The 27,425-nt window shown below is 36.0% G+C and overlaps 1 protein-coding gene across 3 annotated transcripts in view; it reads right to left on the reverse strand.

Annotated features, from left to right (window-relative positions):
- The window catches only part of LOC115431334 (glycerophosphodiester phosphodiesterase domain-containing protein 5-like), a 54,392-nt gene extending 27,359 nt beyond the window's left edge, over window positions 1-27,033 (reverse strand). Inside the window, exons 1-4 of one of the 3 annotated variants that reach the window (XM_030151610.1) lie at window positions 26,888-27,033; window positions 3,622-3,794; window positions 1,296-1,401; window positions 46-149 (exon numbers count right to left, since the gene is read on the reverse strand). In XM_030151610.1, coding sequence (XP_030007470.1) covers window positions 46-149 — 104 coding nt within the window. In that variant the 5' untranslated portion in view covers window positions 1,296-1,401; window positions 3,622-3,794; window positions 26,888-27,033. Of the gene's footprint in view, window positions 1-45; window positions 150-1,295; window positions 1,402-3,621; window positions 3,795-8,426; window positions 8,634-26,887 lie in introns of those variants that run through there. The other 2 variants (XM_030151609.1, XM_030151611.1) reach the window with 2 other exon arrangements.
- Window positions 27,034-27,425: the final 392 nt, after the last annotated feature.

Genomic DNA, 27,425 nt, shown 5'->3' on the forward strand with positions numbered 1-27,425 from the left:
AAATACAAGTGTTCAATAATAATGGTATGTTTAATTGTGACCCACCAGTCAAAGTCGTTGTAGTCATTCTGAGCTTCACTCCAGAAATAAAGGAACAAAAAACTCAAGAAGAAGGTGACAATCAGGAGGCCAAAAGTGCCACATTCCATCTGGAAGACACACACAGAGGACATGAGCCCTGTCCACAGTGGATGGACACATCCCACCCATGACAAGTCCACAGCAGAAGGACATGTCCCACCCATGACATGTCCACAGCAGAATGACATGTCCTACCCATGACATGTCCCACCCATCCCTGTCCACAGCAAAGGAAAAGTCCCATCAATAACAGGTCCACAGCAGAATGACATGTCCCAACCATGACCAGCCCCATTGATAACATGTCCCACCCAACCCTGTCCACAGTGGAATGACATGTCTCATCCACCCCCATCCACAGTGAAAGAACATGTCCAACCCATGACACGTCCACAGCAGAAGGACATGTCCCACCCATGACATGTCCCACCTAACCCTGTCCACAGTGGAATGACATATCTCATCCCCCCCAGTCCGCAGAAGGACATGTCCCACCCATGACATGTCCCGCCCATCCCTGTCCACAGTAGAAGGACATGTCCCATCTATGACATGACCCACCCATCCCTGTCCACAGTGGAATGACATGTCCCGCCCATCCCTGTCCATAGTAGAAGGACATGTCCCATCCATGACATGCCCCATCCATGACATGTCCCACCCAACCCTGTCCACAGAAGAATGACACGCCCCACCTAACCCCGTCCACAGTGGAATGACATGTCCCACCCAACCCCATCCACAGAAGAATGACACGCCCCACCTAACCCCGTCCACAGTGGAATGACATGTCTCACCCATCCCTGTCCACAGCACAAGGACATGTCCCACCCATGACCTGAAAACATAGTGTAAATAAACCTGTTTTTACTGTATTTACATATAGTTTGAGGCATTGAGGGGAAGAGGTTTAACACAGTTTTTTACTCACTTGAGACAAACGGTAACTCCCTGACACAACAGCTGATTCAGAGATTTGCATCACTACTGGATGCATATGGAAGCATTATATTTGGGTACGAGCTGACGGAGCATGTATGTGCTGATATTTTACTGAACTGACTGTTGGAGTCAGCAGACGGATGAAGGAAAACCGCCTGGGGAATCAATACTCTGTGCAGAATCAGCAGCAAACCATACTCTACACACTGCCTCCGGATGGTAGTGTGTGTCTGTGTGCGTCTGTGTGTGTCTGTGCGTCTGGTGTTGTGTACCTTGCTGCAGCAGCATTCTCCTGGCTGCGCTCGGGCTCTTTGGTATCGTCTCCATTGGCAACCATACAGACCGGCCAGGCAGGAGACAAACGGCTGGTGTTCATACCTGGAAATAAACCCGCAAGACAAGCATCAGTTACCTCACAAGAGGATTCAGACGTCTATAAATAAAATAAACCGCTTTTAAGAGACAATCAGCCTCATAAAAGCACTCAGGTTATTTAGAAGAACTTGCTGAATTCTCCATTTTTTCTTCTTTTGAGTTTTGCTGGAGGTGTTCTTGTTGGTGCTGCTTCATTTGTCGTGTTTATGAGGCTTGTAAACAGTGTTCCCTGAAATTGTGAGCATTTACTGAATGTAATGAACCCAAAAGTAACAGGATGGTGTGAGGGACAGATAATCATCAAAATCAGAATGAGAATACTTTAGAAGGGGAGGTAGCTTTTAGTGTCTATGCTCCACAAAAATGGAACGCACTGCCTAATACAATTAGACTTGCCACATCTGTAGCCATTTTTAAAAACAGGTTAAAAACGTACCTTTTTTCGACAGTGTTCTGTTGAGTTGTGTACGTGCATGTGTGGTTGTATGTATGCATGTGCGAGTTTAAGTGTGTATGAATTTCCCCATTGTGGGATCAATAAAGGAATATCTTATCTTATCTTATTTTATCTTATGCATATAATTGTTTATTTGCACTTGCGCTCCCTTTTTTATGATTTAATGATTGCTTTTATGTTATGTACCTGTCGTGTAGCACATTGAGTCTGCCTTGTGCATGAAATGTGCTTTATAAATAAAGCTGAATTGAAGTGAATTAAATTTAATTGAACTGAACTATTAATCTCAGGGGAAATTGTTGTGTGTTACAGTGGCTCTGTGCAACTATAATTTAAAAAAAAAAGTAACGGGAAAGAAATTATCAACACTACAAAAAAATATATCCAATCACACACACACGTTTTTATATCCTGTTTGAGTTGTGTCTCCATTTACACATATGTTTGTTCATTTAAAAGAACATTTTACAAATCAAGAAAGTCACAGTTTGTTGTAAAGATAGTGAAGAAATATCTGGTTTTGTGTTAATGAACCCAATGTACTGCATCTCTCATCACACACCAAACTGGTTGACATATTTCACCTCAGTCTGCTTGTAAAATTAGGTTTTAAATTGACAAACAACATGTGTACATGATGCTAATTCCTCATGTGTCCCTCCATTTTTCGGGATTATGTAATGGGTCTTGCATAATATTTGTCACCTCAGGCGAACACACATCTTTCTAAATGTCACTATGTGCTGAGGCTACAGGGCTAGTGGGAACTGTTGTGGAATCAAAATCTTATTGATAGGGTAAAGCACTACAGAAGTATTTAATAGTCATTTTATTACTGACTAACCACAAAAACTGTTAAATTGTTAGGAAAAATTCAAAAGTTGTTCATTGTGCCATGATTTTAAAAATTCTGACCCAGCCACTAAAACCAGCAAATTCAAAACAATAGAAAATTACTACACTAACATCCTTCTCCAAAGTGAGTAAAAAAATGCACACTGACACATTTTAGCATTTAATATTTGAACTAGCATAAAAAATACTTATGCATATTAACCAGTGTTGCTGTTAATCCTTGACATATGCCAGGCTGCAAAAAAAAAGTAATCCAATTTTTATGTGGTATATTTGGGACAAAAAAAAAAAAGTCTTTTTTTTGCATCAAAAATGGTTTTTTTTAGCTCAGTAACTTCAGAAATGCTACCTGCTTAAACCTGTCTAAGCAGGTGTAACTTATATACATATACATTTACACTGTGTGAGAATGCATATTTATTTATGTATTATTTATTATTTTTCCTATTTAAGTTGTGACTCCCTGATCCTGCTGTTTGTGTTATGTACGTTTAACCATGTTTGTAGTAAAATAAGAAAAATAAAGTTATAAAAAAAAAAATGGTTTGTTTACGTTACAAATGTAGCATTTAAAAGGTTTTAAAAATATGACAATTATTGAGTATTTGGTATTTTTGTTTATGGCTCAAATTGATGAAACCCCCTCAAAATTTAAAAAGCTAAAAACAAACTATGAAAAATATTTTGACATTACTACTGCACTGCACAGATCTTGCACTTTTGGTGTTTAGGATGGAGCTCTTTGGGGTGGGATACGGAAGGGTTAACCTGTGTCATTTGTTTTACTTAACTTAAAACACAGGTACTAAAAACATGTAGAGCTATAATTTAATATGATACTATATGATACTCTAGAAAATGATCCAAAATGCAGACTATGCACATGAAAATGAGTGGAACCTGTGTTGTACCTTTGCAGCAGCTGCCGCCGGACCACCTTTAGCTTCCCCAGCTTCAGTCTGGTTACAGGCAAACACTCACCCACAGCCCGGCATCACAGACACAGAGGAGGATGACGGGAAAGCAACGGGACGAAGGAGGACGGCAGGAGAAAAAAAAGGCGTTGGCACTGATCTACCTTCACCTACAGGAACGGAAGAAAGATGGTATCGGTATGAGTGTATTTATAGAACCAACCAGACTCAGCAGGACTCACTGTGGTCCTGGTTTGGATCCTGTGGCCTCCTTAAACTAACCCAGAACATGAACATACTCCCAAATATATGCACGGTGACCTACATCTGATGGGCCTGTGTGGTGTCGATGTGTCCGTTCGGGTGATTTATGAATGTATGTAGCACATTTGTTAAACGTGTGCATCGGTGACTTTTCACTGACCTCACACTATTATCCCAGTTAAAAGTTAAAACCCAACTTAAATGCACAAAATCAACAGAAAAGTAATAAATACAATACATAAAAAAGTAAAATATACAATTTAATTAAGATACTGAATAGAAATGAAAAAAACTAAACAAACATACTTGAGAAAATGAACAAAAATAATTTAAAAAAAACAACAACAATACAATAAACAAAAAGTGGAACACAAATAAGCAAAATAATGAAGACAATGACTACAAATGAACAAAATACTCAAAAAAGAATAACAATACTCTAGAAAATGAACAAAAATGAACAAAATAATCAATACACTAAACATAACATGACGTAAAATGAACAAAATAATGAAAATAATGAATAATAAAAATGAACAAAACTGAAAAAAATACTCAAAAAAGAATAACAATACCTTAGAAAATGAACAAAAATGAACTAAATAATCACTACAATAAACAAAAAGTGAGTAAAATGAACAAAATAATGAAGATAATGAATAAAAATGAACAAAACTGAACAAAATAGTCAAAAAAAAGAATTAAAAATACTCTTGAAAACTAACAAAAATGAGCAAAATAATCAATACAACAAACAAAAAGTGAAGTAAAATGAACATAATAATGAAATTAATGAATAAAAATGAACAAAAATGAACAAAATGCTCAGAAAAAAGAATAAAAAATACTCCAGAAAATTAACAAAAACCCAACTTAACTGAATCAACCCAAGTCCATAAGTAGGACTGAGCTATATGACAAACACAGTGAGGGCCTGATCAGCTTTCACGGGTACAAATGAGATAAAAATACAGCATGAAATCCACAAAGCACCTGCAAAGGGTTGAATTCACCACCATGAATATAACATCAGGGCATCCCACTGTCATTTGCATGGATTAAATAGAGAATATTCATACTTTAGAGAAAATTGGACCCTTTCTATGCAAATAAGCCTCACTGCTAAACTCATTTTATTCCCAAAGGACCAGTAGTTATGTTAATACCTCCAGAAAGTTTGTCTTAATTGCATTCAAACTCTCAATCTTTGTCCTAATCTTCTGTTCTGGGATGCTTGAATGACATTGTGCAAGTACTTTCTCAACTGGTGGGTCGTGACCCGAAAGTGGGTCACGGACTTAATCCGAGCAGGTCGCAGAATGTGTGGTGAAAGAAAAGCTTTTTAATTGTGATTAAAGAAATAACAGTAAAGCTGATATGTGCTTGAAAGATGACCCCAATATGATCCTGAGTGTTTCTGAATGTGATTTCACAAACATTCACAATAAAAAGGGACTAAAACCTAAGTGTGTGGTGTGTCAGATGGGAAATATCAAAGCTGAAATGTCATTTAGAACAAAAACACACAATGATTTCAGTTTACAATGTGGAGCAGTGATGCAGCGTCCACTCAGACTATTATCAGACTAATGTGGTGCAGTGATCAAAAGCATATTTTGCTGAAGAAAAGACTCATAATGACACAGAGCAAGTGTTTGCCGGAGCACCGTAAAGGGGGGTTAAACATGACAAATTCATGGGGCCCAGCATTTGTGGGGGGCCCATAGAGCAGTGGAGGGGGTCCAGTGGATACAGGGTAGAAGTTGTGAAAATTTTGTGTAATGGCCGTTGTATAATAGAGGCATAAAAGCCGGAAGCTGAACGTTGAAAGCTTTTTAAGTTTTATTTTCGCTTCACACCAGCGTTAGTTACTTATGATTATTTATAGTTATTTGTTGTTGTTTGTTGGTTGTTTATAGTTATTTATGGACCACACCCCCACGTATGTAACTGCTGCCCCAATCCCACGTACATACCCCACGTACATACCCCTCCTGCTCCGAGAAATCGACAAGATACTGTATTTTATCAAGGGCCCACAACATTTAGCTTTCATGGGGCCCACAATTGCTAGTGCCACACCAGTGTGTTTGAGAAGATTTGTGAAAATAAATGACCATGAGAACATGTATTAATGCAAGAGTGAAATCTTTCATTCACTTAAAAATAGGACCAATGTTCTCACCATTATGTTCTGTCAAGAATCTGTAACAAGTTGAATTTGTGAGGTTGTCAGGTTCTGTTCTATGTTAGAGTCCTGGCGGTGTTGCTGCAAGAGATCAATCTCCCAATAGAAGTGGGTGGTACTTTCACTGGAGGAGAACGCAACTAATTAAATAAAAGTCTATTTATGACTTCTATCAGTGCTCAGTAGGAACTATGTTGATATCTGTAACCATTTCCATGTTATAAGTAATAAAAACATGGCCCATTATAAGCAAAGGCTAATATTTAATTCAATAATGCATAAAAAATTTAAAAATAAAAAATTTTCAAACCTGTGAACAAACTTTGTAGACATGGTCCCAAGGAACCTACATAAAAAACTGAAATGAATCCAACCAACAGTTTTGGAGACAAGCATGGTTGAAATCTAGACGTTGGTGACCATGAGTTTGACCCTTCAAGGTCAAAGGTCATGGAACCAAACCAAAGTCCATATATGACTTCCTATCAGTGCTCAATAGTAACTATGTTGATACCTCTAACCATTTACATGATATAATCCATTAAAATATGGATCATTATATGCAAAAGCACATTTTTAATATTTCAGAAATTCGTCAAAAATTCCAAAATCTGAATTTCTCAAAACTGTGAACAAACTTTGTAGACCCTATCCCAAGGAAGATACATAAAAATTTTAAAAAGAAGATGTTTGAAGAAATTGCTAACAAAGATGACAACAGATACAGCGCCTTCACAATAGCTCATAAACTATTGGCCGTTGAGCTAAAAACATAAAACTGTTCTGATCGTCCTCATGGAAATCAGTCTTTACTACAAGTACTCCAGTCTTATAACACTGATTTTAAGTGTATCAGCTGCAGAACACAACATTAATGACAATCAGAACCAGACTGTACCAATGTAGGGATGTAACGATATGGAAATTTCATATCACGGTTACTGTGACCAAAATTATCACGGTTATCATTATTATCGTGGTATTGTTGAAACTGTGCTCAAAATGTTCAAAAAGTACTGATATACACACTTAAAATTAATTTAACCAAGTTGTATTTTGACTTTACTTTCTGTTGGCAGAAACATTCAAATATTAACCTTTCGAGGTCTGAGCCTATTTTGGCCGTTAGTGAGTACTTTTGATTCTGCCTTTATATACTATATAAAGAAATGTTTACTATACCCATGTTTGGGATTTTTTTTTTTTTCAGCACAACTTCATCTATATCATCTGCCTATTATTTTTTTCACTTTAACCTACTATAAAAACATAAAAGGCCAGAAAACACACACACAAAAAAATCCGATTTGAAAAATGTATGTACTTTATTGCATAAATAACACAAAGACTTTAACGAACCTTTCCAAGGACTTTAAAAGTGAATATTGGTTCCAAATATTAGGTATATAAAATTTAAATTATAATAAATTAAAACTATACTCAAATATTTGGCATAAAAGCAGATCTTGACATAGGGTTTTTTCCCCTAAAAGTGCGGTAATCAAACACGGTTATCGTGATAATTAGAATTTACACGGTAATACTAACCGTTTGCAATTTTATTGTGGTTTATCGTTATACCGGTAATATTTACATCCCTATACCAGTGTTAATGAAGTTATTACTGCTATCACAAGTACAAACGTGCACAGCCTCTTTTGGAGTTCGGAGATACTGTGATACCAAATAGAACATCAGTCATGAACGTCAACCTTTAGTTTGATGAGTAAAAGTTCTGCAGCATCATGTGTGGCTTTAACCTGTTCCTTTACACCTAATTTGTGTTAATTTTCTCCAATTTGCCAAATTGCAGAGTTTACAACAAAAGTACCACGAGGCCAAAATCAATCAATGTCACTTCATTTGAGTGGGTTTGTATCGCTCTGTAGATAAAGCTGTGGGAACGTCAAAGTGAGCTCCACTCACCTTGTCATTGCCTACTTGCTGCCCCCCAAACCCCCAAAAATGAATTTGCGACTGGGGTGGCTGGGTGGTTGGGGGGGTACGATGTCCTCGACGATATGCCTCCCCACTCACAGACCTCTATCTGTGAGCGGGGGGAGAGTATGTGCCGAGTGATTTAGAATGTTGTGATGTACAACAGTAGTCGCAATATCACTTGCAACCCACCCATGTGCTCACGCCCCCCCAGTTGAGAACCACTGTGCTAGACAATATATTATCAATATGCTAATTAAAGAAATATACATAATAAGTGTGTATAAATATTGTTGAGTGTAATTATAATTATATGGTTATAAGGTGAAGTTGAACAGTCGGATTCCCTGTGTTGTTCAGTGTGTCCAAATCCAAAGCAGTAAATTATTCTACTAAAGCCAGAAATACTCACATTTTAGACAGTAAATCCAGATCCAGAGAAGGTCAATTACTTCTGCTCTTGATTGTCACCATAAACACAGCCCTCCTCATATCACTGTTTCTCCTCTAAAACACTTCCTCCCTCTGTCACTGCCGACCGACTGAAGTGAGCTTTCTTGTTTGTACATTTCTACTGATGCTGATCCTGTGTAACAGACCCAGATAGGTGGCCTAAATCCACAGAATATTGGTCCAACAACAGCTCTGTGCCCGAGTTAAGAACAAACAGGTCAGTTTCACAGCTTAGCTCACACTCTCCATCACAAACACTCTGTATATTCCAGATTATGAACAGACACAGACACGCAGCAGGCTAAAGATGGATGACTTAATGCTGCAAAACAGATAAGTAGTAATGGTGGAAGTACTTTACCACTGTGTCATGACATGTACACAGGATGGAGATGAATACATGAACCTGGGTGAGGCTGACAGATCACAACGCTCCTATGGTGGTCTTCAGTAAATACCACAAATTGAACCGGTTTTCTTTTCAGTTCAAACATCCTGACAGTTTTTAATAGATTAGCTATATTCTATAATATATTATAGAATCAACAATATTTAAGGAGCTCTGTAGATACTGAAGCCAAACTTAGAATAGAATAGAACAGACTAGAATAGAATAGAATAGAATAGAATAGCCTTTATTGTCATTGTGTATGTAATAAAATTAAGAGTGCTATTTTAGTCAGTGCTACAATATTGATAATGATTAAAAAAAACAAAACAATAACAATACTTCAGAAAATAAGAAAAAAGCAAATATAAAATTACAAAAACAAAAATTAAGATAAGAAAATGGAATATAAAATTTTACAAAAGTAAAATAAGAATAGAGTAGAATAAAAATAAACAAAATAGACACAGCGTTTCTGCAAATCCTTACCGCCACACCATACATTTCATACAAAAAAATCCTCACTGTCGTATTACACTTATTATACATATGTATAATATATAAAAGGCCAAGACAAACGTCGTGCCCCCTCAAATGAATGTTTGTTAAGATTCAATAGGTAGGGAAAAGATAAATGAGCTTCACAACAGCGGGAGACGTAGAGTAATTAGTAACAAGTGTTGTTTCACTTTCACTTCCACAGTCCGTGCCACGCAAACCCATTGTGAGGTACGCGCTGCACAGACCTCACCACCCCATATAAACATATATATATATATACATATATATATATATATATATATATATATAAAATCGTGGTCCATTTGTTTACGGTCCGAATCATTTCAATAAATTATTATTATAATAAAACAATAAAAATATTACAATAAAACAATAAATTATTATTATAATAGGGAAATACTTTTTAACTCTACAACATTTTTGACACTTATAGTCATGTGATTATATGTAGTACTAAAAACAGTAATATACTAATTCTAATTGGTAAAAAATGCTTCATTCCACTTTAGGGACTTTTCAGGAGTATTTGTACACTGTGGTGTTTATACTCTATTGTAGTAAAGGATGTGAATACTTTTCCACCGGTGTGTTCATCTCTTATGTGTGTGTAGTGTATTAAATAGAAAGAGTCATTAACTGAAAGAATATATTTATCAAACTTTTGTGCTTCACAAGTCTTATTTGCATTATTACATTCAATTTCCTTTCAATGTCCTCTATTTTACGTCCCCTTTTGCTTTTTCTTGGTTCTGCTTCATTTGACCCTTGTGAATATTAAAATTAATTATTTCCTGTTCAGTTTTAATCCAGTACACTGTGTATAGGACTCACTATAATTCATTTAGCTTCTTACTTTGTTCAGTGATATACGTCAGCCTCTATAAGACCAGGATGGCTCAACCAGCCAAGTCATTACCCGCTACCATGGCAACAGTGACATCAGGTTTGTTATTACTGCTGTGAAAAGGATGGATGGAGGTGGGGTAAATGACAAAGAACCAGATGGAGCAATAAAAGGGGACGAGTGAAGAAATGATCCATCAGGAGTCCTTGACACTGATGCTCTGAGCACACACACAGACCCAGTACTTATTCTGCAGCAGGAAAACTGTATACGATTAAATATGAGTCATTCAGCGCTAAGGATGGAAGTCGATAAGTGGGGTTAGATTGTTACCGCTTCCTGACCGGCTGGTACAGAAATACAGATAAGTGCCTCAACTCAACCACTAATAAAGACCTAAATGACCTAAAGTCTCAGAAATCTGGGAGAAGTGATTTTTTTCAGCTAGTATTATTTATTATTATTATTATTATTATTATTATTATTATTATTAGCCATCAACCATTATCAGCCACTATCTTACTCATCCTATGTCTAACTGAGCCTTTAGTTAGCCACGCCCCTCTTAGTTATTGTTGCTACATCTTTCAATATTTAGCACGCAACATGTCACTCTATAGCATTTCATTTATTTATTTATTTTTGTGCAAAGATATTCTTAAAGAAACCAGCGGAAATTTCTCTGATAAGAGTCATGAAATATCAGCTTGAAGTTCGCATACAGGACTAGAGGGGTTATTCTCACAGTATAGCATTGATTTGGGTAACTAAAACTCAAAGATATGATGCTAAGTAGTGTTAGCTTGTTCAGAACACAGTTGTTAGCGTTTATGTTATTCTTTTAGCTTTAAGTGAAGTGGTTATGTATTATTTAAAACTGAATAAAAACTGTAAGCAATATAAAAGAAGGTGAGGTGTTAATTGGTCAATAATTGATACTGATGTTAATTTTCTATCTGTTTATTTTGCTTTTGTTGTATTTAACCCCCTTTGTGCCACAGACAACATTATTATATAGTGACTATATGTAAAAACAGATGAACTTAACTATTTTACACTGTTTACATTACCTTTGAATGGATCAATCACACAACTTTATTTAAAAAAAAAACCTTACTGAACACTGCCACTGGTGAAATGATATCTCCATTATGTAAGTGCATCAACAGTCCAGTAGATGAACTCACACAACATTTCTCACCAACAAAACAAAAATGAGAGCTTCAATTACATGTGTGTTGTGAGTTTACTGAATTAAATACAATAAAAGACTTTCACTTTTCTATTTTTCATGGTAAAAACAGAGCTGTTTATAAGTTCTAAATTTGAAGCGTATTCTGCATGGACGACTTGCCAAAGCAGTCTCAAAGACATCTTCCTTCCCACCACCTACAGCAAGTCTGACAAATTTTGAGAGCATTTGCTTTTTCCCTCAGACTATCTGTCTGGAAAAGTAGATCAGATGTGTGACAGGTGGAGCCTTGAAAAGCTCAGTGACACATTTAGGGCTCAGAGCCCCTGAAGTAAAAGGAGGGTACGTTTCTTAGGCTTCAAAGTCCCGTCCCCCCCCCCCCCCCCCCATGAAGTGAGGACATGACAAAGATAGAACAGAGACATCGGAGGGAGAAGAGGGCATGAGAGGAGAAATGAAGGAGAGGACGAGGGTGAAAACCACAGCCTTAACCTCTTTATAATTCCACCGTTTTTAACATTATGGTTTGTTTTCCTCAACTTAATGGTCTTAATCTGTGTTTTCCTTCAATCCCTTCCCCTCTTGGCCTGTCCATCTGTTTCCTCTCTGAATAGCATCCAGTACTTCAGCAGATCCACATCAAACTCTCGACCAGACTGTACTTTATGCAGCCGTCGCGTCACGAAGGCCTGGCGTCAAAAAAGGTCATCTGTCTACACACTCTTCTATTTATATGCAGCTTGTTTATATGGGTCACGGTACACTGATCAGAAGTAACGTGACAGAAATGTCAGAGCTCCATTAAAGCATTAAGGGAAATCCAACTTCTCAAGGACAGAGTGGCTTCATGGGCGTGAGTGTGTGGTAGAGAGTAATTCTTTACAGAGTGTTGTCTTTAGAGAGATGAATGATTTAAGGGGATTTAGGAGGATCTAGCTGCAGAAATTAGTGGAATTAGTGTCTAATCACACAAAGACTGGGCTCATTGTGTTTTGTTAACCTTCAAGTCGCCTCCAGAGTCCATGTTAAAACCAACTTCTTACCAGGTGGAATAAAATATTAACATGTATTATTGCCATTTGTCACCTACGACCAACACGGATTTCTAAGCAGCCACCACAGGGGACATGGTTTGTCCATATAGTGTATATTAGTATATAAACTATACTGTGTCTACAGCTCATAAGATGTCCTGTTCATGATGATTTAAGATGTAAACATCAATATTTCCTTAAAGATTAAAGGGAGATTTTTCTTCCTCAGTGAGGTGTGAAGAAACTAGATGGTTACTTATGGTAGAAAATTATTAGTTACAGTCAAAACACAATAAATTTAGAGGTAGAACCATTAAAATCATACTCATGGATAAAAAAAAAATCAATGTTGAGAGAAATTAACCCTTTTATGACTGCCATTATAACAAGCCGCCAAGACGTCTTCAATTTTCTTTGCAATAAAAGTGTCAGAAAATGTCTTTTTCGCCAATTTGTTTGCACCTTTGTTTTCAGGAAGAACTTAACTTTCACTATCTGGCCATTAATTACCTCCACCAAGGAGGTTATGTTTTTGCCAGCAATGGTTTGTCTGACTGTCTGTGTGTCTGTTTATGTGCAAGATAACTCAAAAAGTTATGGATGGATTTGGATGAAAATTTCAGGAAATGTTGATACAGGCACAAGGAACAAATGATTAAATTTTGGTGGTGATCGGGGGGGGGGGCACTGATCTGCCTTGGTGGAGGTCTGCGCTCTCCGAGTGCCTCTAGTTATCAATAAATTCCTCACGAAATAAAAAAATGCCTTAAAACAGTGTGTTTTTTTAAAAAAGAAAAAAAATGGACTTAAGTTTTTAGCATATTTATTATCTACCAACAACTGTAAATGTCCATAACGAAGCTTTTTGAGTTTGCAGAAATAAACTTTCAACTATTTTACATCTGCTCAAACATGCTTTTTGGTCTTGAACATTCAGTACCCGTATTATGGCTTCATATATTTTTTTGTTATTTCTAGGCATTTTTTACCCTTTGTGGAATTCTCTGAAACACTTAATTTCTACTTACAATAGAGTTCCATGTTGCTGCTGTTAAGTGTTATATAGAATCTCAGCTTTTTGAAACCATTTGAAATTTGTCGACAGCAGAAGTTACAGTAATTCAAATGCTGTAAAGTCCAAAGGCTGTTGTTAAAGGCTTAAGTAAAATCCATCTCTGAGGCATTTTGGAAGCAAAGACAACAATTTAAACCAAACTAACCAATGTAATGCAATGATATTAATCACAATATAAAACAATATTATGACATTTGTCATTATTGTTTTGTATTCCAGACGCCTGTTGGAAAAGAAACACCTGAATTCAACGTGTCCCAATACTTTTGTCCATATAGTGTATTCTCTTTAAGACTAGCAGAGTATAGTTTGTGAGGTAAACTAAACACGACCGAAGATTTTACCATGTTCTCTCATTTTTCATCTGGGATGACCCAGCACCCCACAGTGCAAACTTGGCTTAAAACCGTCCTCATCCCCTCCCTCCACTGTTCGCTCTGTCCTCTGATGTTAGAAGAGTTACCGTCTATAAATACATTTGTGAAGGCAGACTTTACTTCAGATGACGATACCAACAGTACACGACGCTGCTGCCAAACCAGGTCACAAACTGACAGATGGACAGTTTCAGTTTTGAGAGTAGACCCCGCAGACTATTTGCAGAAGCGCGTAGTTTCAGCTGTTGTACTGCACCACTGCAGCAGAACGGGGAGAAGTGATGCAGCCCAGAGTCGACGCTGGATGCCGAGTTTAGCAGACGGCGCTGATGTGACCCCGATGTGGGACAGACTGAGGTACATCACACTGACAGGTAAAGTGGCAGGAGGGGGTGGGAGGGGGTGGGAGGGGGTGGGAGGAGGTGGGAGGGGGTGGGAGTCCTGCCAGACGGAGGTGAGTCACACTAAATATCAAACACTATGAGTCCAAACCTTCATCTCCTGTACTGAACTCCTTCGCCCACAAACAATTATAGAATAGAATAGAATAGAATAGAATAGAATAGAATAGAATAGAATAGAATAGAATAGAATAGCACAACACAACACAACACAACAGAACACAAGAGAAGAGAAGAGAAGAGAAGAGAAGAGAAGAGAAGAGAAGAGAAGAGAAGAGAAGAGAAGAGAAGAGAAGAGAAGAGAAGAGAAGAGAAGAGAATTAGGAGTACTACTCCACGCAGTACAACAATATTAATTTAAAAAAAAAAAGCAATTATTCAGAAAATATGAAATTAGAAAAACTAAAAACAAGATAAGAAAACAGAATATAACATTTTACATAAAGTAAAATAGAACAGAACTAAAAGTAGAATAAAAATAGACCTAAAATATGAATAGACCCAATATTAACAGTATCTAACAGTATGTATATCTATGAACTCAAGTCTATTAAAATAGTGCATTTATGTTTGGATAAATATTGAATAATTATTGAATTGTTACTGCAAGAACAGAAGATTATTGCTCGACTTCTAAATACTCGACCAACATTTCACCGTCCAAACAGTTCGAGTAGTGGTTTACCCTCCATTTGTCTTAGCTCCCTGGTGACTGAATCAATAAAAACACATGATTAAAGAAAGATTAATCAATAACTGAAATAGCTGTTGTTGTAAGCTGCTCTAGATTTACTCCGGATGAACTCAGCAGGTCCTTAATACTTGAATAAATCAAGTTACAGGTGTTATCTAGGTCTAAGCTTTTGTTACTGACCCAGGGAAACAATAAAAGTATGTTTTCCACATTTTGTTCCACTTTCCAAAAACCCTGATCTACTTTTCCAAAAGCCCTAATTGTTCAGGAGTTCAGCGAACAAAGTCCTTCTCCTCTGCTGAGAAACAGAACCTGATGATATTTAGGTCAAAACAAAAAGATTGGCGACCGGGCACTCGTATCAGATGGTGTTACTGGGTTAAATCATTGACCGTGTGATGAAGGGATGATGCGATTACTTCAAAACAGGGTAAAAAAAAAAAAGGGGTAAACATGTTTTTGATGAGATCTGGAGTGACTGAGTTGTGCTCTAGTTCTGGATCCAGGTGTGATGTGAGGCCTTTAAATACACTGCCCTGGTTCAGCTGGAAACACACTATCACACTGTCCCTGAAGCATCCACACTTCCACCAAACTCAGCTCTAATGAGGAGGATCTACAGGTTCTACACAGTACAAAGACCTGCTACTGTGGACTAAAGCTTCAACAAACCTCTAGGATGGAGACAGGCTTGGTCATTAAAGGCCTGCTTTCATAGAACAAAACCTGTGATGTTCAGTGCTGACAGCGCCCTCGGTGCAAAAACACCCCCATCTTATAGTTTTCTTTGAGTTGAAAATCGCCCACAGATGTTGTTTCTCACACAAATCAACAACATTGGAAAAGAAGCTGATCCTAACACTAACACTGAAGGACTACTATGATGTGGGGCTGCATGATATGGTAAAAAAGAAAAAAAAATATTGGAGTACTTTGATTTGCAAGACTTTACCAAACACTGCACAACCTTCACTGCCTCAACACAAACTGTTTCTTTATTATAGGTTTACATAATAAGTAGATTTAATTTTATATTCAGAACCTGGTCAAAAAATACAAATAAAAAAGTCTGCACCTGGATTTAACTCTCCCACTGGTTACTTACTGCAGTGATTAAATGTTTCAGTTCTTTCACCTTTTAACTGATGCAGTGAGTAGCTTCTCATTTCTTAAACAGTTTGATAAAGAACAAAGGGAGGAAGGAACATGAGAGATCAGTTAATACAAGGATTCAACACCACAGTCCAGACCTGAACCATCCTGAGAATCTTTGGGATGTGATGGAGAAGACTTTACACTGCAATTGAACTCTCCATACTGTGTATTTAAAAATTTTTTTTTTGCCAGGCTGTGTACATAACACTGTGACTGTGTTTCAGTTGATTTTGCATGGAGGAATGTTGAAAGGTCATGTAACTGTTAAAAGTGCGGGAGACTTTTGTGACGAATTTTTCATCAAATCTGTAAAACCTCAGTCATAGCCTAAGTATCATGAATCTGTAAGTCTTTCTGTGATTACTCACCTGAATCTCTTGCATTACGGTGAATAATTTCGAAGTGCCATCCACCATAAATAAAACACGTGTTTATGTTCAGAGCCGGGAGATTGCTTGAGCATCTTTGGAATTTTGTCGCAACGTGCATTGTGGGAAAGGGAGGTTCGCGCAGCCACCCGACAGTGGCAACTGCTAAAGACACAAGGCGGAAACACTGCCGCTGCAGGCCACTGCGCGAACCTCCCTTTCCCACAATGCACGTCGCAACAAAATTACGAAGATGCCCGAGTTATTTACTAGCTCTGTTTGTAAACACATGTTTTGCTTATGGTGGATGGCACTTCGAAATTGTTCACTGTAATGCAAGAGATTCAGGTGAGTAATCACAGAAAGACTTACAGATTCGTGATACTTAGGCTATGACTGAAGTTTTACAGATTTGATGAAAAATTCGTCATGAAAGTCTCCCGCACCTTTAAGTTTGGGATACAGTTTTCATCAATCTCTGAAAATCTTTTAATTATATTCTTATCAGTTCTCTATGTATGATGGGTTTAGGGTTACAGTTCAGATTGAGAATAGCCTTATTTGATTTCTTTTCTTGTATGTATCATAAATATACTGTTGCTCATGAGGTTGGAATAATTTAGTTTTCAGACACATTCCTCTTTTTATTCCTATTTCTACACATCAGTAATCACAATTGACCAGGTGCAATGATTACATACTGCGTCCAAGTTTCACTTTATCTATCAAGAATAAATCACATTGTCACAATCATTTAATGAGAAGAGGTAGAAATAATTTTATTCCAACTTTATGGGCAACTGTGTAATTAATAGATCATCAATATTCTCTTGTGGGAAATTCCAGCACCATTATTTTGAACAAATCCCATTATAGGCTGATTTTGTTTTGATAGTACTGATAAAATAACATATTAAGCAATTATTTACTGCAAGAGGAAAACAGTCTTAAGCTCATCACTTAAGAGTAAAACTCCAAACCGTCTCCTGTCTATATGACATAACATAAAGTAACATACATTAGATACATTGAAGTTGGACTAGTGACCACATGTCTCCAAAAATACTAAGCTAGGTTCTCTATACAGTATACACACTATCTTGGTGAACTGAACACAGAAATGAAGTTTATGCAGTTTCATTTTCTGCCTAAATAATCATAAATCTCCACCCCATGACCAACAACAGTAGTATTTTGGAAATGACACCACCAGAAAATGGAGTAATGAAGTCATGTCGAAGAACATAAGTCCGATAACAACAATAAACCCTCGACAAAAGGCTTCCTGAAATTAGGTCACTGGTATTTCCAGTAGAGAAACTTGATGCATCACACCTTTCAGCCTTTTTATTTTGAAAGTTGATCCTGAGTGTCGAGCAGCACATTTCAGCCTGTGGACCGTCCACTCAGCAGAAGAACCACTGAAAAGCATTAATACAATTGCAGGCTGACAGACAGAAGTGATCCACCCCAACCCATGATGAAGCAGATTCTGAATTTAACCCCAAATCCTGGACCAGATACATGTTTTTTTCCTCCAAATGCATCCTTTAGCAACATGAACATAGCAGCCCTTCTTCATTTCTATGTCTTCAACATGTGTTTGTTAAGACAGAATATCTCTCAGATTGTTGTTAACCTCAGCCCCTTCCTGTCGGTGCCATGGATACCATCACATAGATCCCCTGCTAAAGAGCCAGAATGGTTTTGGTTGCTCCGGACAGCCTGGTGGTCCTGGATGATTCCTTTAAGTCAATGGACTCACAAATAGGCAGAAACTCATTTCAGTTATCAGTTATGTGAAAAGTCATTGTAATTTTTCCCTGTTGCGTGAATATTTTGGTAATTTAATCTTAGCTTTTTAAGCCCTCAGACCTGTTTATAACAAAAAAAATGATGAAAATCTTATTTGTTTCAATATGTTCCCTTTTAAAGTAAGGACAACTATTTCATATCTCATGTTACTGGGGCTGCAACTATTTCAAAGCAACTATTTTTACTATCAATATCATTATTGATCACTTTGTGCCAAAACAATGACAGAAAATGGTGAAAAATATGATGTTTTCAAATTTCTTGTTTAATCCTTTAACAAGGGGCAAGTAGGTAAAAGCTGTAATACCGCTGATGGCCACTAGTGGCTGCTCCTAAACGCCCTGGCTCCCATAGATTTGCATTGAACTTCTTTCCAAAAATACTAAGTCAATTTTTGTCCAACATTTTATTTGCACCGTCTAATGAGTGATCTGGTCCATCTATATACATTTTTCCTTTATTGACTGGACCAAAGGACATAAATAGAAGCTAAAGCCTGTAAAGCTGGACTTTCTGAGTTTCGTTTAATTTCATAAAATATTTTTTCTTCACAGAAAGCTTCATTTTTTAATAGTTTCCACATAACAAGACTGTAAAATGACTTTGTTTCGCAGTGTTCGATAAAGTTTACCATGTCGATGAGTTTGTAAACGAGCACTTAGCATTAGCTTAGCATTAGCTCACCTCTGACCCCTCAGGCCCCCATAGTTCCACCCCTTTTTGTCCAAATACAGTCACTTCTGGCTACAACAATTCCACACACCGACAGCCAAATTACAAACTACTGTCTTCAAAATAACTAATTATAAAATAAATATATAAAACTATGACTATATTATAGTTCCCTAATCCACTAATTATACACAGTCTAAGTCTATAACACAAGATCAGTGATGGAAACCACAGTGACTCTGAATCCCCAGAGAACATCCTCTAAACCACACATTTAATATCTGCCTCCGTTGAGACAAAGACTGTGGCTCCAGGATGTGAACACGAGCAAGATTAGATTAAACTTTAATGATCCCTGTGGGAAAAGAGATTAGACCTGGACCTGTGAATGTGAAGCAGGTCCAGAAAAATGAGACGGATGTAACTGGGAAGTACTGTGAAAGAAAAGGGAAATCCGGGTGAGGAATAAACTACAGATTAGTGCATCTCCATTTTAGAGCCTCCATAAAACACACTAAAACTAAATTAGAGGTGTTACTGCAGCTTTAACGTGCAGCTTTTTGCAGATCTTTCAGCAGTGGGGCAGCCACAGTACTGACATTTAAGAGGACGATTAAGTGTTATTCATGTCATTATTGTTCATTATGTTAACTTTACGCCCCCTCTGTGACAGTTTATACATTCACATCCACATTATAAAGACATTTGGAGCATATTTCATATTACTGATGTCTTTTGTTGATCAAAATTCACCACTGGAGATGATGAATCTTAAAAATACAAAGCCCATTAATGAAATATTGGACCAAATTAAACAAAATCAAATAAACCAGTACAGCCTTACTTACACAATAAAAAAAAAAGTCAAAAAAATGAATGAAAATAAAAGAATGAATGTATGAATGACAAATAGAGCTGCAATAAAACACATTAATAAACAAGGGTTTCCATCATTGATCAGTTAGAGTGGTTTTTAAGACATAAAAAAATCTAAATTCTCTGATTTCAGCTCCATAAATGTGAATATTTTCTAGTTATTTTTCCATCTCTGTTACAATAAACTACATATATTTGAATGTTGAATTAACTTGGATGCATTTTAGAACAAACAACTAATCAGTTAATTGAGTAACCAGTCATGAGTTACAGTCCAACAGATGAAATAATGATAAAATGTGTTACAGCGTCGCCTGCAGTTTTACACTTGAGATGATTATCATGATTATTTCCAATAACATACAATATGACAACTGATGGTGATGAATGGGATTATTATCAAACATCTACATTAAAACAGATATTTTAATTAACACATAATTTTCCTCTAAGTTTGTTCCTCTCATCCACACATAAACAGTGTTTTTAAACTATTTCCATCATGTAGATTTTCTAAACTCTGGTTTGTTTGGATCTGTGTCTTCTGGGAAAATGTACAGATTGGTAAATGATGGAATCACAAACCATTTTGTTCATGTTTGTTGTGTGTTCGTGCAGTGATGCTGCACCTGAAACATCACACCCAGGTGTATAAATCAGTGTATGACCTGCAGTAGATGGAGGTCAACACCAATACCTTTGTGAAACAGACCGAACCAGACCGGCGTTCTGGACAAATCCACATCATGTAAAGAATACACTTCAACAACCACAACCAACACTTAAGGAAACACAAGTTACAATTGAACTACACCTTCATGGCAGATTAAAGCCTCTGAGTCTGATATGTCCAATATAAGCCACGGTACATTTGGAGTCGATTTTATGTTGTATTGTCAAGACATTTGTAAAATGTCGAAATATTTTATAAAACCCCAGATACACCACTGAACGACACGGGAAATCATTCCTGCCTGTGGCCATCAGACTGTTTAATTCCTCATAATAACCACAGAATTTTTAATACAGCAATATTTTTACATACCTGTTTATGTATATTTCTTTAATTATCATATTGATAATGTATAAATATAGATATATATAGTACATATTGAGCAAATTGTTGTAATTGTGTCTTAATAGAGTGTTTTAACATGTATATTTGGTATACATATATATTCAGAGTGACATATATGTTTGAGTATGTATTTTTTCTCTATCTTCTTATTTTTCCTACTACTTTTATTATACTTGAATGGCGCAACTGCAACACACAATAATTTCCCCTGGGATTAATAAATTATTCTGATTCTGATGCTGAAAACAAAGGTTGTGTGGATAGGGAGTAGGGGATTACGCTATAAAAAAATAAAAGCAAGAAAGACAAAGATCAAAACACATCAAATTGTGCAGGTGAGACCAAAAAACACTATAAATTTATGATTTTATCTCATTCAATCAAACAGAAATGAGACCATAACCAAAGAAGAAACGACTGACGATAAATAACTGTGACTGAAAGTGTCTACGAGCGTCTGTAAAACACACTCAGGTGGATTATTTCCACTGACGCTGCATACAACAAACATCTTGTGATGATTGAAAAGGGCCAGAGATGACAGAGACAGGACATGAAACAAAGCAGACTCTGTTCAGATCCACCAGCTCTGATCTGTCCAAACACGCCACGTCACGGCCGACCACATCTGACAGTGAACACCGCCACATCAGCACCAGAGCACGACCGTCAGACACGTCATCAGCTGTTTCATCAAAGGGATAATTAACCCTTTAAGCACCAAAATCGAAAAATTGACAAGCATCATAACTGAATGAAACAGACCATAATAACTCCAGGTAGTTTCCAAATTTTGTTACCACCTCCCACCAATAGATGGCGAACATGTGCCCCTTCAATCCTAACACCATTTCAGGGCATGTTTCTATTCAAAGTAAAGAAGAAAATCCAGTTTAAAGGTGTGGTCCTGAACTGGTTTAGTAAGGAAAGTTTATTTAGTTTTAGTTTTGATAGATAAGGACAGATTTTGGCTAAAAAGACACTAAAACTAAGTGCATTTTACTTTCAGCTAATGTTTAAGTTAATTTATTTTAAGGATAAGATGACAAAAAAACAAAAACATGCAGAAAACTTCCATGAAAATATGCTCAAATGATAAATTTTACTAAAAGTTACGCAATCCAATATGGCCGCTGCATATGACATCACAATATGCAAATTTACTCCCATCATAAACTTAGGGTCATAGCCAATATTTTTGTCATTTACAGTATGACTTTATCTCTAAATACTTCTAAGATACAGCTTTTTGAAATGTTGATATCAAAATTTTATATTAAAAAAATAAATAAATAAAAATCCACCACTTAAAGGGTAAACTCAGATTTCTAATAAATAAAGGATGGTTCATTTCAGAAATAGAACTGAGAGAAATGGACTAAAATGTTTCAACAACTCAACTTTTTCAAATCAGTCTGTATCGATAATTGTCCCGATTAATGTCAAATCATCATTTATTTCCACTTTAAACGCTGATTTTTGTTTCCGAGTGAAAGTTAAGGAAACCAAACCTTTATTTATGGTTTTAAATTAGTTGTAAAAGATGCAATAAGATGAAAAGAATGTAAAAAGACAACTACTTATTTATTCATTTCATTCATTTGTTTTATATTTTCATCATCAAACATGAAGCAGCTTCTGTGTGAAATACCCACCCCCCACTAATGACAGCGTCTCAGTGGAGGCTCATGGTAGAATTAACTCACTGTATTAAAACCACTTTAATTAACTTGAACTGAACATTAATCAGAAACAGTTAGTACTTTATGAAACCGGACGATTACTGAGGTTTAAAGACAAATCGACTGATATAAAACACGGCGTCAGACACTGAACCTGGCTGGGGTCAAAGGTCAAACTGTGAGTGTAAAGAGGTTGAACTGTTTCACCAGGTGAGGGTCAGGTGACTTTTTTCACATGTTTGATGAATTTATTGTTTTAATTTCAATATATCCAGAACCTTAAACCTGTCCTTTAAATACGACTGTTTCTACTATTTATTCTATTATTTATTATTTATTCGAGTATTTTAGGATCTTAGATTACTAGATTCTACTGTTTTACTTCAAATGGAAAAAAAAGAAAAATTATTTATTTCACATTTTGAAAACGGTACAGTCTAGAAAATGAGGTTTAATCATTGAATGAATGAAAATCTGTATATGTAAGTATGCACTTACTATATGAGTGGTAATGGGTGAAGAAAAAAAAGTGGAGATATTAGGTATTAAAACTGGACAAAATAGGAAAAAATCTGACAACATAGAAAAAGAGGTGAAAATGATGCAAAAAGACAACAGATAAAAGATATTAAAAAAAATAACATGAAACAGCATAATTAAAGAAACAAAAAAAAAAACACAGAAAAGACTCAACAAAACTAAAACGAGTGAAAGTTGAAGAAACCAGATGATTATATGTTAAAATTATAAAAAGCTCAATTATTATAAAATGGTGCAACAAGAAGAAAATAACACAAAATAGGGATTTGTGGTTTTTGCTGATTTACAAAAGGAAAAAGCACAGGGGAAAAATTACATTAAATACCCAAAGAGATGAAAATGATGAAAAAGTTGCAAAAAAATGAAGAAGAAACCAAAAAGACGCAACAATTTTAAGATGCAACAGGAAGAAAATAACGTAAAACACAAAAGAAGAAGGAGATTTGTGGTTTTAAATGATTTGTGAAAGGAGAAACATGAGGAAAAAATTACATAAAATCCACTAAGAGAAAAAAATGATGTTAAAGATCCAAGAAAGTGAACAAAACATGAGCCTGAGTGAAAGACGAAGAAACCAGAAATATGGTTGTAATTATTCATGACAGATGCAACATGTTAAAAATAAACTAAAACATGTAAAAAGGTAAAACATAATGAATACAATTTAAAAGACTTATTCATTAAAGACACAGAACTAAAATTATGTAAAAGATGAAGAAATTAAAAGATATAAAAGATGTAACAAAATAAAAATGACATAGACAGATGTTTGCGTGTTTAATTTTCTTCTTAATGATTAGCGTAAATATAAACTATTACAGTGTTTAAAATAAATATACATGAAAAAAGTCAGTAAAACCACAAAATACTTAATTATTTTAACTATTAACTGCTTTAACAGAGGAAATGATAATGATATGTATCAGGATATGGACATTCGACACAATATAAACAGTTTACAGTGTATATGTGTAAGATGTTTGTGTTTCTGAGTCAGACTTGTCTTCATTTTTCCATGTGAAGGACTGAACTGTACAGCGTCTGCGAATCCTCAGAGCTGATGTCATACACAAACACAAAGACACTGAACACGCTGTAAACAATAACCAACTGTGACGAGCTGAGACGACGTTCAGCGCAGCATTGTGACCTCGCAATCAGAGTTTAACGTTCTACATTCAACGAGCAAGACGCTGACATCACCACTTCTACGACGTGAAACTGACAGACAAAGCAGAGGTGTCAAACATACGGTCCGAGGGCCAAAACCGGCCCGCCTGAGGCTCCAATCTGGCCCTTTGTGAAGAGCAAAAATTACACTGAAGATATTAACAGTCAGATGTTGAACTCATTTTAGTACAGGGTTACCGACTAATGTGATCTTAAGCAAAATACTATCATAATAACCTATAAATAATGACAACTACAAATTATGTTTTTAGTTTAATGTGAAAAACACAAAACATTTACAAACTATGCATTCACAATAAAATGTGAATCTGTAAATCAACATGATATTTATATTCGTCGCCATGCTTATGGAATGACTTCTCGTGTCATCTCGCGATAATAAATAAACAAATCATTGCATTTGTGATTTAATGGAAAAACTGACATTATGCACTTCTGTTTTTTCGACATTTAGTAAATATCGGTAAAGTTTTGCACAGATGTCGAATGAAAAAGTGACAACTGTTGGTTTACATTTGTCCATTTAAATGCTTGTTTGAGTTGTGCTCTGTTTTCCAACAATTGGTTTTGTTGATCTAACGTGGATGTATAGAACGGTTATGTTGCTACAAGCATCGTGTAGCGTTACCTGGGCAACGCAGAAGGAACTGAGAATCTATGTTACCTACTGAGATACTTTTAAGAATGTAACTGTATCATGAGTATTACCTAAATAAACTTTAAATTAAGCTCCTGTAGCCTGGGACAGTACCAGTTTCTGCCTTTTTTGCATGAAAAAAATTGTAGAATGAAACCAGCATAATGCAAACATTTTTCATATGCATTTTTTTTTTTTTTTTTTTTTTAAATGAATGTTGCAGTGAACATCTTTTTTTTTTTTTTTTTTTAAATAAAGCTGTGAATCTCTTGTCTTAACTGAGTCTCAGGAGGTTATATATATATGTTTTTAAATATTTTTTATTCTAAATGTCTACATCTGGTGCATGTAATCTGTTACTGACGACCACTTCTATACATACATTTCTTTCATCATTTGTACTGTCCTGAAGGTTTTATTATTATTATGGTTGTGTTCTAAGTGTGGTCATTCTTGTGTTACCCTCCAGAAATATGTGTAAATTATGCATAATGAATAAAGAAAAATGACTAGTCTCTCACCGTTCACTGTATAATACTTTATTTTATTTTATTTATTGATTCTTTCATTTACTTAACCCTTTCATGTATACTGGTCACTACAGTGGACAGCTATTCTACAGCTGTTCTCTTGTATACTCATGGATTTTGTTGTTCTTTTCGTGTTTTTTTTTTTTTTTTTTTTTTTACACATATCTGTATTAAAGTTTTAAGACACTACGTATCTTTTCTGACATGAATTGGTAACATTATGTAGATCTCCCCTGAGCATAAATCCCCAGAATCACAAGTCCTCCCCATAGTTTTCACACAATTTATCAGTAAATACACGTTTCTGTGCGTCAAAAATTAAATGTGTGGTGTCCAGCTGAGTAGACATTTTTGCAACTTCATGAAAAATAGGTTCATAAGAATTATTTTTTTCATTATTATTTTTTTTATGTATTTTTTATTTTATTTTATTTTTATTTATTTTTCAGAAGAAAATTTTCAATCACATTGTGTTTTTTCATGCCTAAAGAGGAATAAAAACACTCAGGAAAAATTTTTGATTAAGGTTCTCATAATTCGTGCATGATAGGGTTAAATATAGTTCCATGGGACAGAACCAAAAGGAGATGCGCGACACTTTTCTGCAGGACCAAAGGGTCAATGTGGGACAATATGTCTATGTTTGTATACAAATATTAATTTTAAAGAAAACAGTGACTGATAAGACTCAGTCAACCCATAAATCAAACTAAATGCCTGATTATTTGGATGCAGTTACTGTTGTCGGACCAGTGAACACTGTGTCTACATGAACTGACCTTGTTTAGATGAAACATGCATGTACATAAATGAACAGAATGTGACATTACACTGGAGTGAATCATACATCAGACCTGAGATAAAGACCATAAACCAGCAGAACACTGGTCAATCACAAGCAGAAACCCGCAAACACACTCAGAGAACAGCAACAACAACACAACAGAACATGACTGACATTAGGATTCAACTGCACTGCGAAATCAACCGACGAGGACGATGTGGACACAACTTTTACAGCACAAAATAACATTAAACAACTGCGTTTTTGATCAAGATTAACACTTTACACATGAACTGGAGACTAAATAGGACAAAGCACTGCCCTTGAGGGACATTAAAGCCTAATAATACTGATAATACAGTTAAATATCCGGGTAGAGAAGGTTTAAAGCAGATTAAATGCTGTTTCCATCCGTACATTAAAACGCACTTATTTCAGCCCGTCCATGAACACCGCATGATGCCTTCACGGACACTGCTTTAACATGAAACTGGACCGAATTCACACCGGGAACAAGAGCAACAACAACCAGCTCGTGAACTCATGAACATGTAAAGGGTCTTACCTTCTATCCTGGTCCACTTTCAGTCCGTCTCTGTGTTTTCTATGTCCGCTGTGTCTCAGCTCGAGCCGTGCTGTGCCGCGCCGCGCCGTACAGTGTGGTCTCGTGCAGTCTCCGCGCGAAGACACGAGGATGTACCGGATCACCACGAGCCCCGGTTGGATGAGGATGAGGAGGGTTCAGGCACGAGGCGGCGGCAGCTCCTAGCAACCTGTTGACTACGTCACCGATACGAAAATATATATATATATATATATATATATATATATATATATATATATATATATATATATATATATATATATATATATATAAACATTTTTAAAAAATTTAAAAAAATAAAATAATAATAATAATAAGGGTCTGATTCTCATATATTATTAATATTAATGTTTTACAAAAAATGGAAATTATATAGAACTGGTACTGTGATAATATGAATAATAGGACTACATGTTTATTTTAATGAGAAGTTAAGTTCAAGCTTAAGTTTCATTAATTTTTTTAAATTCATAAATATCAAACTCTTACAATGAGTAAA

Source organism: Sphaeramia orbicularis, chromosome 13 (assembly GCF_902148855.1).
Source record: "Sphaeramia orbicularis chromosome 13, fSphaOr1.1, whole genome shotgun sequence".
Taxonomy (NCBI): domain Eukaryota; kingdom Metazoa; phylum Chordata; class Actinopteri; order Kurtiformes; family Apogonidae; genus Sphaeramia; species Sphaeramia orbicularis.